We start from the raw sequence: 15,034 nt of genomic DNA on the forward strand, positions 1-15,034 counted from the left end.
AACAGATTTGTATAGTATTATTCTTTGAACAAACTTGTTTCAAACGTATAAACTTTTCACAGGACCAGGTATTTTCCCGCAGACATATACAGAGTGCTTACAAACGGCAAGAAACCTATTTAATAGAGCAAGAAAATTGGCTATGAAATGTTCCAGTGTGGAGCCAGAAGTCACTTTCAATCCAAAGATTGACTATTTGAGATGGTTCATGTTGCCGAAAGAAGCTCACGATCTCTTACTAGGAAAATCTGCTAGTGTTAAACATATTGTTCCCTTTGATCCATCCGGATACACGGGAGCAAGGAAAAGTCTCAATTTAGCTAGATGTTCAAATACCTCATCTCCAATACTTGGTTTGTCTCCAAGACACTTCAGCTTATCGGCAATCGACGATTGTCACTTATTTAGGTTGAAAGAAAAACAAAAGTTTTTTTCAAGAGAATCAAGTTTGAAAGAAACCACTAAAGAAGAAACCGTCTCTGTACGTCCTCATCCAGTCCAGTTCGCTGTTGGTGAATCTGTGTCTCCATTACGATTGGTGCCACAATCTTCAAAACCCACTATGAGATCAAGATGCTATTCCTTGGGATCAGATTTACCTCAAGTGCCTCTCAGTGCAGTTGCCAAAATGAACCTTGGCCTTAAAGAAGCAAGTCCAAATAATAATATTAAAGTAAGCAGTTTTTGTAATTGTGGCAGTCAGACCGATTTACCCTCGTTGGATGATAGTATTATTTCTCCAAATAAAAAGTACCCATATAGTGCTCAGAGTAGCACGTCGATATCCGATTGTAGCCAAGTTGGCCGTACATCACCAACTGCTTCTGTCACATCCCACACGTCAGAAGATCTACAAGCGTATGTTAAAGAAATGACAAAAGAAATAGCGACTGAGATAAAATCGGAAATACGTGGAGTCATCTCTAAAGTTGACGATATTTTAGAGAATTCAGACTCACTCGATCAGTCAAATTTAAGCATGACCTCAATTTCTAGTCAGAGTGACAAAAATTCTGTATCCGTCATAGACGTTGCGGAATATTTGATGGGCGTATCAAAAGAAATGGCATCTGAAGTTAAACACGAAATTCGTGAAATGGTAAACAGAGTCGATGAAATGATTTCTCCAGAACTAACAAACTCAGGTTCCAGGAAGAGCTCACCTCCCCAACCAATAAGAAGAAGGATAGGTTCTGGTCCTGACCTAGGTTTGGATTTAAAGAGACTAAATGCATCAACGTCCTTAAGAAAATGTCCAACGAGCCCTATATTGCCGACGCAATCTCAATATGATGAAGATGAAAGTCGATATTGCAAACGATCACCTACTCAATCACCTAAGTCAGCACAATGTACGCCTTCTCACGAGGCATCTGGACCAAACAGTATCTCTTTTAATTCGAGTGAAACTTCTACACCGGACACAATAATTCAAGTAGTGACCACGTCTCAGAATTCACCAGTTCTTCCGAAATCTTCAAGCTCAAATAAATTATCGGACGATGAAGTTAGTTGCACAGACGTGATCTGCAGACATTGTTGCATTAAAAAAAACTGGTGTCAAAATACTTCAGTAAGCTCTCAAGACAGCGGGATTAATATGAATTTCACCGAAACGGACTCTTTAATAGAACTAGGTAAGCATTGTTTAGATACTAAATATATTTCTATATAGTAGTATACTCTTTATAGTAGCATTAAAAAGTATAAAATCAATTATCACATTTTTGATGTTAGAATTCTGCTCTAGTTTCTATCAATTTCAAACCGGAAGTCGCTCTGCCGACCCTATCCTCGACCCTCCTTAGGAGCTATAGCCACATTACTCACCGCAGAAACACAATACTCATGGAGACCAGTATCACAAAACATAATAATATGTTAGGTTTTATGCGATCATGGTTTTGACAAAGCTAAGAACAAAATACAGTATAGATAAAATCGTTACAAATAAAACGATTTATTACATCAGAGTTTATTTTATTGTTGTAAACGACAGTCACAATAAAAGTGATGACAGAAAGTTTTATGATGTCTTCATCATATCTTGATTTGAGCTGAATGTATCCAGATCTTACAACTAGCAGCGAGATATCATTTCATCATTTTATAAATTAAATGTGATTGATATATTTACATGACAGAACATATGTACATATATGTTTTCGATTATCTTATCATTAACATTAATGTTTAGTGCTACAAATATCCTCATAGAGTTAAATTCAAAATATGGATTATGAAATTGAACATTCATCAATGACGTCAACGAAATATCTAAAAAGAGTTCAGTAATGGACATCAAATAAATCTAAAATATATACAAGTGTAATGTGTTTGTAACTAACAATAATTAATTTTCCAAGGTTCTCAATCCCAGATATAACCAAGACCATATATAAACCATGGGCTTAGTAAAATTTCAACGTTCTAATCTAAAAATTACAGTAAAATGGCGATCTTCTTCAGATCCAACGGCAAAAGTACGCAAGTTGCAAGGCAGGCTCCGAATGTGTCAGAAGCATGAGAAAAGCGAAGTGCCAGATATCATAGAAGGGGTCCCTGTGTGTTTCGGAGACCACATTAGACCGGAAAAGACGTTTGAGACTGATCCAGGAAGAGTCGCCTTTCAGATACCAGATGATGTTGACCGCCAAAATAGGTATGTATGAGAGAACTGTGAATTGTTTAAAAAGGTCTGTAGAATGATTTTCGAGCAAAAGACTTCTTATCGAGAAATAATATGATTATTAATTGGTCTGCAGAACGTTTCGCGTTTCTACGAATTTTCTTTTCAACAGCTAAATATATACATAGTCATGTTATTAGTATACGAACCTGCAATTTTTATAGAGAATTACTAATAGAATAAATTTCAGTTGAAATATTTTGTAGTACTCCTGGTAGTGAAAGATTAGATTGTTATCTTATGTTAAGTAAATTAACATTGTATGCAAAAAACAAAAAAAAATGCATTAACTATATTTTATTGTGTTTAAATATTACGATATTATAATAATTTTTAAGAAAGTGATATCCCTGTGTTCTTTGAAAATAATGTGGTAATTATCTTTTCAAAATCAGGGCTATAACTTCTGCACCGGATTCCAAAAGGTCGAGCAGATCATCGAACGCCTCGTCAAGCTGTTCAGACAGAAGCTCTCGCTCGAGCGGCTATGGCACGGACGGTCAGAGGACATCGCAAGATGAGCCGTTCTACGATCGAAGGTGAGGATATAATTACATATTAAGTCTATACAGACAAACATATTTGTATTAATGAGTGACACACACTTTTGGTGCTACCGGACTTCAGGTCCGACTACTGTGACTCGTACCTGCGACGTCGCTGAAATATCGGGAGTTTCAAAATTATCCGTAGAATTAAATGTTCGGTGTTAATTACTTCTACACATACGCTAATACTTATTTAATCTTTGTAAAATACCTTGTAACAAGGAATTGTAATCTAAAGCAGTGTTTCCCAAAGTGGGCGATAACGCCCAAAAAAAAATGGTGGCGTTGGATTTGTCATTTAATCTATAAGGTCTCTCGACTAAAACCTGTGAACATCAACTAATATTCATTAAAAGATTGCTCAAAGGGGGCACTATACAATAGTTTATTCTCTTCGTGGGCAGTAGACAAAATAAGTTTGGGAACCCCTGATCTAAAGTCACACTGAATTTACTGCGATATTAATACGCTTAGCGGGTGTTATCTATTTTTACGAGACGACCAGTGATTCATATTCTTTGAATGTGGTACCCATCAAATTGATTGAATCGTTAACATTTATAATTGTACTCTTAAACTCAGTTTAGTAACATAATTTATATACAATCCCTAATCAACAGACTGTCGATTGAAAAACAAAAACCTTAGTATAGTAAACTCTTTAGGCTATTGTTGAGAACGGCTACAGCAGGAAATAATATGCTAAAACTCTAGAGCAGCCCGATTGCGATTATTTTATTAATAGATTATTTTTATTAGTTCATACAATAGATTTCTTAGTAATCGATTCATAAAGAAAATAACCTATTATTTATATTTATATATCTATAATTTTATAAAATGTTATAACATTTCTAGCTGACTGTACTTGACCGATTTTTTTGTATTTTTTTTTTATCGCAGGGAAATGATATCCAGACGATATCTCAAGACGCCCGGGTAGGTAGTCCTAGATCGTATGACGGCCTCAGCATTCGTTAACCATTCTTGGCAGCCACTATTATAACATTACTGTAAGATAATACTACAAACCCCCTCTCTTCCCGTGGGTGTCGTAAGAGGCGACTAAGGGATAACAAGGTTCCACAACCACCTTGGAACTTAAGAAGCCGACCGATGGCGGGATAACCATCCAACTGCTGGCTTTGAAATACACAGGCCGAAGACGGGCAGCAGCGTCTTCGGTGCGACAAAGCCAGTACTGCGGTCACCGACCCGCCTGCCCAGCGTGGTGACTGTGGGCAAAACACATGAGTTCACGTTATTTTTGGCGTAAACTTGTGGAGGCCTATGTCCAGCAGTGGACTGTATAGGCTGTAAGGATGATGATGATGAATACTACAAAACGATTCAGCATTGGTATATTAATATAAATTACCATTCACAGCGAGTCAGAATGCCGTTTCAAGTCGGAGTGTTGTTGGGAGGAAGCTGAACAAGATGACAGCAGCGCTTGCAGCGACGCCTCCCTCACAGACTTTACCTTCGACGATGAGGGAAAATGGCATTGTCCTCCTAAATCAGTTTGGAAAGCTACTGTGGAGGTATTAAATTTGTAATTAAATTTCTTTAACATAGATAATACTGCTTTCGATGACTTTTTCATCCTTCATATTCTTCATTTTAGGATTCTTATTTAATTGTTGCCTAAAATAATAAAAAAGGCTTATTTCGTCAAGCGGTTCTCGTGGTATTTTGCCGTTTATTATCCGTACTTCCAAAACGTTGACGTCACACATATAATATATATTGAATCCATTCTTTTTACTATAATATTGTTAAAAAAAGACAATATGATGTTTAATTTATATTTTCATGTGTATTCTGTGTAAAAGTGTGTATTTTATAACATATTGATGCATTGTTATAAAAATATATAAAGCCCAGCCTCTTCGAGGCGTACAACTCATGTCCGTCTGTTACTAAGTGTAACAGCCTACTAAATATTTACATGTATTTTTAGAAGCAGTTGAGGGGGTTCCTCGGTGCGATAGTTTTCTCTATTGAAGAGATAGGCCTTTTTCAGTCAGTTAAGATTATGCCAATAATTTTTTTTGATTTGCCAACTCTTGATAAGAGATATTACTAAATAACTAAATAAACGTATTTTGACAGTTGTTGAATGAAGTCAAAATAATAACGAAGCTTATTTTTTTTTCAGGCTATTCACGAATACAACATGATAAGACCGGGCGACAAGGTGTTGATCTGTCTGTCGGGCAGTCGGGACTCGGTAGCTCTTCTCCACACCATGCACCAGTACCAGTTCTACGCCAGATCTAAGGGGATACATTTTAGCATCGGTTCGTAGACTTAGTCAACATTACTTTTTAAAATGTTAATTTAATGAGATACACGCATAAAAATAGAGTCGAATTGAGACCCTCCTCCTTGTTTTGAAGACGATTAATGACAAGTTGCATTGCTTTTTTGCACTCAAACACGCTGTGGACTAGTCAAAATTTATTTATTTATTTATTTATTAGGATTACCAACAGAAATTACAACAATAAAAACAAAAGAATTATTTTACACAATTGATTAAAGAAGTTTAATTGTATTTCTTTTTAAAGGCAATCACAACATCACAATCAACAAAAATCAAAAACAAATCAAAATCAAATCAACAACAATCAAATAGTAAATATGAAATCAAAATATACATAAAAAAAACAGCAAAAATTAGATTTAATATTGAATTAGATAAATTGATATAGATTTTTAAATTAAATTTAATTTTTATTATGTATATTATATTTATATGTATTACACATATACTAACTATTGTTAATGTATAAAATACATATATTACATAATATACATATATTATTAGTCAGTATTTATTAAACAATCATATCCGCATGATACCCGTAGTATACGGCAGATTTTACATTTGATTTTCCTCTTGCGATCTTTATACTGACATTGTATAGGAACGATCTAGAAAGACTACGGCGCATTATCGAAAATTTGACAGCTGGATTATTGGTGTCTATAAAATCGTCTCTCGAATATGAACTAATATTCTATTAAATAGCACATTAGCTAAAACACTTTAAAGAGAAAGGGGTGAGATTCCATTTTAATAGACTGTAGTAGATAAGTTTTGCTTTAACATAATAGTTTAGCAGAAATATGACAGCATTTTAATAAATGTGTATGTTGTCTACAAAATAGACAAAACGTTAAGAATGATTTATAGGAAAACTAGCTGACCTGGCGAACTTTGTACCGCCTTCTTTATTTTTTTCTTAAATATAATAATTAATATATCAAAATAAAATATAACCTATCTTTCAAGTTGGATCGAACTGCACATGGTGTGCGAATTTTATTATAATCGGTTAACACGTTAACTGCCATAGTAAAATTTTGAATTGATTTTTGTTGTTTTTTTTTTATTTTTGTTTTTTGATTGTATGTTCAAGTAAATCACATTATATGACTATTTTAATTGGTTTCCGGTGATTATAATGTAAAATAAAGCAAAAAAATAAAATGACTGGCATATGTGCCTGACGAGGCCCAAACGAAACAAAACATAGCCATTGGGCCATGTCAAGCATTTTGTCAAGCACCGTCCGCCGGCTGCCAATTTATTTGCGCGGGAAATCACTCGGTGCGGCGTTCGGCCGTTTGAACAAAAGTACCTACGCGTGTCGTAGTTCATTCCTTGCAGGTTGCAACCAGTCCGGCGCGAGCCATGCGATGTACCTACAGTGTTTATTTAGTAGTCGCTTCGAATTAGCTGCGGAAGTAAGTGCGCGCATCCATTGCTTTTTTTTGTGTTTTTGGAGATTTTGTGTGACGATAGCTATTGTAATCATGTCCATTATTGATAATACGTGTGATTTTGAATTATCGTTGGTAGATCTGCAAGCAATTGACGAACTAGAAAAACAACTGACTCAAAGAGATTCCCCGCTGTTAGAAATTCCATGTTGTAGTGAAAATTGTGACGATACAGAAGTAATTTTTCATAGTCGAGGAAACAGGAAGAGGCGGTATGTGATAGAAAGTGGTGACGAAGAAGAAAACCCAGAACAGCAGGTTAGCACAAGGCTTGAGACCGATTTATGGTATGAACCAGCGGGTAAGCAAAGAAGAATTATACCTTTCACAGAGTGCCCTGGTTTGAAACCTTATAGTTTGAGAAATACGATGGCAAAATCCAAACCAGAGGATTTTTATTGTTTGTTAGTTCCGGATAGTGTGTTTCATGATATAGCTATGGAAACCAACCGATTTGCTGCTCAGACAATTACTAAACTTAGTTCAAAAAATCAACTAAAACGAGGATCGCGACTGCTTAGTTGGACTGATACAAACCAAGACGAGATCAAAAGGTTTTTTGGTTTGATTTTATATATGGGCTTAGTTAGATTGCCTAAGCTAGCAGATTATTGGTCAACAGACCCCCTGATTTGCCAATCTTTCCCGCGTTCGGTTATGTCTCGTAACAGGTTTGAAATTTTGTTACGAATGGTACATTTTTCTAACAACGATAACCAAAGATACGGCGACCGTCTGTTCAAAATACGTGAATTGGTAAATACTTTGAATCTCAACTTTGAAACATATTACTATCCTCATGAAAATCTCTGTATTGATGAGTCTCTGGTACCATTTCGGGGTCGCATTATATTCCGACAATATATCAAATTGAAGAGGCACAAATATGGAATTAAAGTTTTTAAATTATGTACTAATCCAGGATACACTAACAGAATTCAAATATATGCGGGAAAGAGAGGTGAGACTGAAACTACAACCCCAACCAATGTTGTGATGTCACTTATGGAAAGATATCTTCAAAAAGGTCATACATTATATACCGGTAACTGGTATACCAGTACTGATCTTGGACGCAAATTGTTGGACAAAGAAACGCATCTTGGCACTTTACGTAAAAATAGAAAATATTTGCCTAAAGATGTTATAAACGGAAAGATAAAAAAAGGGGAGTTTAGAGCTAAAGAAAATGAAGATGGCATTACCTGTATGAAATGGAAGAATAAAAGGGATGTTTATTTACTGTCTACGAAACATTCTATTGGATTTACAAGGACTTACAAAAGAGACAAAGAAATGATAAAACCAAAAATTGTAGTCGATTATAACAAAGCAAAATCTTCTGTAGACCTATCTGATCAGATGATCGCATACTCAACACCACTGAGAAAAACTGTAAAATGGTACAGAAAACTTGCTGTTGAACTGTTGTTGAACACTGCATTACTCAATTCTTACATAATTTATAAAGAAACCACAAAGTCAAAAATAGGGATAGTAGAATATAGGAAAAAGTTGTGCAAATATCTAACAGGATCGGGTAAAGAAAACAGTAATCCTGACATGCCATTGACAAGAAATAGGAGGCAAAAGCATGAGCTAAAAAAGAAAGAAGGGCCTGTTAAAAAAACTAGAAAGTACTGTTCGCGGTGTTATAAAGTAAATGTTCAAACAATAGACAGAAATTATGCTAGAAAGAAGACTAAGCAAGTGAATACTTATTGCCCACAATGCCCTAATGAACCCCATTTTTGCCTATCTTGTTTCAACGAGGAACATAAAACAATGTAACTTTTCCTTGGCCTCTGCGACTGATTATTGCATTTCATTACTCTAAATTGCATTTTTTTTATAATTTTCTAAGCTGTGTAAGCCCAAAATATGATTATTTCTTACAATAAAAAGTTTTTATAGTTTCATTGTGTCGCATTTTATTTTTCCCAATTAAAACCTAAATAAATCCAGTTCTAAATATAAAAGCGTTAGGCCAAGTTGAACATACTTTTTCCAGGGCCTTGTCAGTCAATTCTAATAGAAAATAACACTGTTAACGTGCTAGACGGCACACTGCCGTCTTTTGAATTTGATGCTTCGACGTCAGTCACCGGTGGCTGACGTGGCCTGAACAAATAGTGACTCTGTCAGGCACCGGTGACTGACATGGCAGTTAACGTGTTAAGTGGTTTAGGAGTCCATTGAGGACAAACATTGTGACACGAGATTTATATATATTAAGATAGGCGTTAATTATTTGGTATAACCTATGAATATATTTTTCTAAAGTATTAATGTGTATTTTCAGGTGCATTATTTGTCCACGAACCTCAGTCGGACGTGGACCCCCTACACGTGATGGCTTACTGCAGAACTCTAGGCGTCAAATTTATTTATCAAGACAAACTGAATCGCGATGAAATGCAACGTAAGTATATTAACTTTTTTACATAATAAATTGAACATGGGGTCTATTTCTGATTTTGTGGAGTTTCTGATTTTGTGGAGTTTTTGAGGTTTTTAGTATTTAAGATAATTTTTTAATTTAAAAAAAATAATAATCGTCACACATAATATATTAGGGTTGCTATACGCTTTACGAAAGCTTATTTTTAATTTTAGGTACATTATACTCTTTCATTGTAGTCCAAAATGGTTTGTGATGGATTTATACACTATATGGGAAGAAAAATTTTCTGGTCAGTTTCAGATTTAATACACTGTTGCATTTAAAATTTTATGAATTAAAGTTTTAAAAGTAATTTCAAATTTTTCAATGTGAATGACAGCTCGTTTGCGTAGTTTGTAGTGACCATGCTTTCTGCATTGGAAGTTGTGGATTTCGATTCCCACCCCGAGCCTGGGTGCAATGTATATGTACCATTATATATATGTTTATAATATAAAATTATTAGGTTGCTTGGGAGGCGGGTCCGGAACAACATAACGAAATATCATAAGGATGTGGGGGGGGGGGGGGCTATATTGTGATATCACGTGTGACATTTTTCATCGAAGAACCAACAAACACCCTGCAGCCTTGATGCCTGTCTAGAAATTTTTATCACGATGCCTAATTTTCCAAAAAACGAGATTAAGCCTGTATTAAAAGATAGTATTCTGAAAATGTCAATTTACTTGGCACAAAACATACACGTAATTTTTGGGCAGTCTAAAACCTCAGCATATACCCAAGGGGGGGTCAAAAAGTTGATAAATACATTCCCCCCCACTGGAATCCCTCAGGAATATACGACCGCGTGTGTATAAAAAATACATAATAAAGACATACAATATTCGACCATAATAAGATGTTAAGCGACATATGATAGCTGAATATGTATTATTTAATATTATATAGCATTACTAAATATCATAATGTCATAGAGGTCGTCGACCCAATTGTTTGCTAACATTGAAATTTGATGCATGAAAACAAAGTTTCTAGTATCTAAATGAAGAAATATTTGTAATTCTATAATAATTTTACAAGTCAATAAACGTCGTAATATTTTACAATATTATCATCTTTATATAAACTTCTTTTGCTGATAAAACATTTTTAAATAGATTGTAAAGTGCGTTGTCACGTCTTTTTTGTCTTATCATTTTCGAAATCTAAGATATTGTCAAACTTTCTAAACTCATTGACAGGTAGTTAGTTGTTATATAAGGTGTTCGACTGCTAACTGCTGTCCTTCGAATGGGGTCCAGTAGGTGTTATAAATCATGCTCCACATAAAATGAAATTCTTAGACCTTTTAAAAAATTTCTTTATTTGATGATGCTCTAGCGCAACGGTCACAGCGCCGTATTGTGGCTGTTGCACTGGCGATTGCGGGTTTGATTCCCGTACATGGTATGCATTTGTAATGGTCATGCAGATGTTTGCCGTGGTCTGGGCGTTTGTGTTTGTGTATTGTGTGTTTTTGGAATCCCGACAAAGGAGAAAGTTCTAGTGGGGGCGTTGATTGTTGGACGTTTATTCATTTATTTTGTCTTATTATACTGCTTATGCAGGCAAGGTCGTCTTTTCATTGTAAATTAAACACCTTAAAAATGAGACATCTTATATAATACCTGTATTACTTTCAAACAAATCTCTGAAATTCCTGAAAGTGATATGGAGCGGAGATCGTCTGTTGGCAAACGCAGTGTGGGACATACTCCGGCTAACGGACTGACAATCTACGTGAAATCTATGGTAGAGGCTGAATGAAGATTGAATTGGGGTGCTTAGTACGAACTTTAGAAAGCGTATGCCCAGTTGTTGACTGAGATAAGCTGAAACGTGCCTATTACCTAAGGCCAATTTTAAAGTCGTTAAATATCCCTTATGTGTGACTGGTGACTATGGGCAAAACACAAGTCCACGCCATTTTTGGTGCAAACTTGTGGAGGCCTATGTCGAACAGTGGACTCCAATAGGCTGTAGCTGATGATGATGATGATGATATGTACGATTTTATTTTTGTGTTACCCACACATTAGGAATTCTAAACATTTTTTGAATATCATATCAAAAATTGACCGTTCCAGCGGGGTTCGAACCCTGATGCGGGATGATGATGATGATGAAATATCCCTTTGTTTCCTGTATGTACTTGAAGAATATAATGTAAAACGTCGTTGTTCTAGAACGTTCGTGCGACGAGTTACACCGCTGGTCGTCGCACGCGGTGAGGCGGCGCGCCTACAGCGCCGCGGCGGCGCACGGGTACGTCTCCAATATTAATAGCTCCAAACTTAGGGTTCGAACACAAAACTGCGATACGACGTCGCATCGTAAAAATCTACGAGCTCCCTCGACGCATCGCAAGAACTTGCGAATTGATTCGCATCGCGCATCCCTGCGATGTTAAACCACACTTGTTGACGCCATTTTAGTTCGCTCTGAGACAGCTTGTGGGCAAGACGTATGTATGTATACTTTAAAGTAAAAAAATGACAGAGTACGACGTTGATTTTTTTTTCGTCGGCTTTCAAAGCTTCATATTTTATATAAAAATAGCTCCCATCGGCATTCATAATTGTAATAAATGGATGAACCCAAAAATCTTCTTTGTTTATTTTTCCTGTATCTCCTAAGCAATAACAAAATGGCACACTTCTTTTTACCATCCATGTCCCGACTTAGTTTTCAAAATACGTTCGATATGGTTGACGGTCGTCGAAGGAATGGTCACCCTAATCGTGGAAGGGATACGCCTTGTCGCACGAAATCGCATCGCAGGAATTCGTGTCGCAATTTTCTGCGTTGCGAATTCGCATCGCGTCGCAGCGCAGTTTTGTGTTCAAGCCCTAATATAATCGTAGTCATTCATAATGGAAACTAAGACTTCATTGATTATATTTCTTTCCACAGAATAATGCGTATCGTTCGAGATACAAAGAGGCCTAACCATAAATGAAACATCGCTTGTACCTTCTTTTAAAATACATATTTATAAAACACTAGCTGTTGCCCGCGGCTTCGCTCGCGTAGTAATTGATAATATTTACAGAGTGGCTAAAATAGTGTATAAACATTATATTACAACAATTTACGACCTCTTTGTATACGAAATTTATGGTTAACATTTTGTGCGCTAGACCTACAAGACTGCTCGCAGAGCTTCTTCTCAATCACGCCTTTTAGAACAGTCGTGCGAAAAACAAGCTTCTCTTAGGTCATCTCGAGACACTTTTAGGTAATATAATAGGAACTAATCTCTTATTTTATCATACAGAATTTCCGCAACGCTTTGAATACTTTTTTATGACATGCAATCAAAAACCTAAGCATTATTATTATTATTGTTCATGCTTCTAAAATTTATTACTTATTATAAAATTTAATTATTTTCATATGTAAGGAAAACATTTAATATATATTGAGGCCGGAAAATTACACTAAGACTGAACTAATTATTAATTTTTTAATCAATTCCTAACTGGGTCTAAGAATAAAGATTTATGCAAAAATAAGACGTACGTAGTACGTACCTAGATGACGCTAGTTTCTTTGTGTATTCGTAACACTACTCCCCTCTTAGAGATGCTCGTCCCGAGCATCGTTGTTACTGCCATGGTAACGCGCCAGACGGTCTATGTGTACCACTTTGAATGTCCCTCTTGGTTGCTTTTGAATCCTGTAAGTCACATCATTCAGTCGGGTAACCACTTTGTATGGACCATCCCACTTGGTCTGCAACTTTGGGGATTTCCCTTTCCGGCGGGTTGGGTTATGCAGCCACACCCTTCCTTGAACCCGCTCGTGTTCGATTTCCGGTCGTATCTGGTTTTCATGTTCTCGCTTGACTGTAACACATTTTCCCGAACCAAGGCGTGTATATAACGCATTTTTTCCCTTAAATCGCTAACATAGTCTTGTACGGTATTTGGTCCCTCCGGTGACCCTCCAGTCAATAGGTCTACTGGTATTCGTAATTCTCTACCGTAATTGACATACGCCGAGGTAGCTTTTATGCTCTCATGCTCGGCGGTTCGGTACGACAGTAGGAAGAGTGGTATATACTTGTCCCAATCCTTTTGTTTGTCGTCTACCAATTTCGCCAAATGCCTCTCAAGGGTCTGGTTAAATCTCTCAACCATTCCATCAGACTGTGGATGGTACGCGGTGGTCCTCGTCTTATGCATGCCCAAAATTCTGCACACTTCCTGGAATACTTGCGATTCGAAGTTCCTGCCCTGATCATAATGGATTTCTAGAGGCACACCAAAGCGACATATCACTTCTTCGACTAACTTAGAAGCGACTGTTGTAGCTTCTTGGTTTGGTATGGCGAACACTTCGGGCCATTTGGTGAAGTAGTCCATGACGACCATAAAATACTTGTTTCCCGATTCCGTTACAGGAAATGGCCCCGCTACGTTAACTGCAATTCGTTACCACGGTGCACCGACATTATACAACCGCAGGTTCCCACAGCTCCTGGTCTGTGGTCCTTTTACAGCAGCGCAAGTAGTACATTTGCGGCACCAATCCTTTACATCATCTCGACAATACAACCAGTAAAATTGTTCTCGCACTTTTGTTAACGTCCTCTTGACACCGAGATGACCTCCTCATACGCCATCATGTATTTCACGGAGAACATCTGGTAATCTCGTTCTTGGAACAATTATCTGAAGGTGGAACTCTTTGCCGTTAGTCTTCTCCCATTTTCGGTAGAGTATTCCGTTTTGAATATCAGGCTGTCCCATTGAGCCCAGTATGCCTTAGTGACAGCGCCAGTGAGTGCAACCTCACTCCAGATTGGTTTTACGTCACCCCGTTTCTTTCGTGTGATGATGTGCCGAAGTTCGTCATCTTTTTCGTGAGCCTCCCTCATAGCATTATTCTCCCAGAGACCCATAGGACTTGTTTTTGTTAGCTTTAATGCTACCACATTAGATTCCTGCTTAACATAATGTTTGCAGACTTCCGAACACGGCCTTCGTGAGAGTGCGTCGGCATTCCCGTGCATCTTTCCACTGCGGTGTTTCGTCTTGAAGTCATACTCCTGATCCCGGGCAGGGGGCGATGCCCCTTGCTTTTTCATCTTCTCTATTTGTTCCTCGATCCTTTTCATCCTTGCTATCTGGGTCTTCTTCTGCGGACAGTTGAGCTGAAGATGGCCCCTCTCGCCACACTTGTAGCACATGACTCCAGAATTTTTCTTCGCAGGAGCCTTAACTACCTTGACTTCCTCAGAGACCTCGTGGATCTTATGGGTCTGCCGTATGTCATGGCGAACAGCCTCGACCTCCAAAGCATGCGCCAATGCTTCCTTTACGGAGGTATAGTGACGAAGCCTCACTGCAGCTCTGACCTCCAGGTCTTTGATTCCGTCGACAAATGCTTGAACAATATTCGTGTCTACCATCTTGGTGTCGGCTCCTGGGTGTGCCTGCCTGACGAGTTTTTCAATTTCCAACGCCCATTGTTGTAGTCCTTCTCCTGAACGTTGGACTCTGTCACGCAGTTGGGCACGGAATACGTGCTCCAGGTGTCGCTTCCCGTATCGGG

At 37.3% G+C, this 15,034-nt stretch overlaps 1 protein-coding gene across 1 annotated transcript in view; it reads left to right on the forward strand.

Moving 5' to 3' along the window:
• LOC123663093 overlaps positions 1 to 15,034 on the forward strand; it is a 159,216-nt gene that overhangs the window by 131,888 nt on the left and 12,294 nt on the right. The window contains exons 8-14 of the mRNA XM_045597831.1: positions 63 to 1,637; positions 2,470 to 2,662; positions 3,085 to 3,228; positions 4,625 to 4,781; positions 5,399 to 5,540; positions 9,332 to 9,451; positions 11,662 to 11,880. Coding sequence (XP_045453787.1) covers positions 63 to 1,637; positions 2,470 to 2,662; positions 3,085 to 3,228; positions 4,625 to 4,781; positions 5,399 to 5,540; positions 9,332 to 9,451; positions 11,662 to 11,880 — 2,550 coding nt within the window. The remainder of the gene's footprint in view (positions 1 to 62; positions 1,638 to 2,469; positions 2,663 to 3,084; positions 3,229 to 4,624; positions 4,782 to 5,398; positions 5,541 to 9,331; positions 9,452 to 11,661; positions 11,881 to 15,034) is intronic.

Source organism: Melitaea cinxia, chromosome 19 (genome assembly GCF_905220565.1).
Source record: "Melitaea cinxia chromosome 19, ilMelCinx1.1, whole genome shotgun sequence".
Lineage (NCBI taxonomy): Eukaryota > Metazoa > Arthropoda > Insecta > Lepidoptera > Nymphalidae > Melitaea > Melitaea cinxia.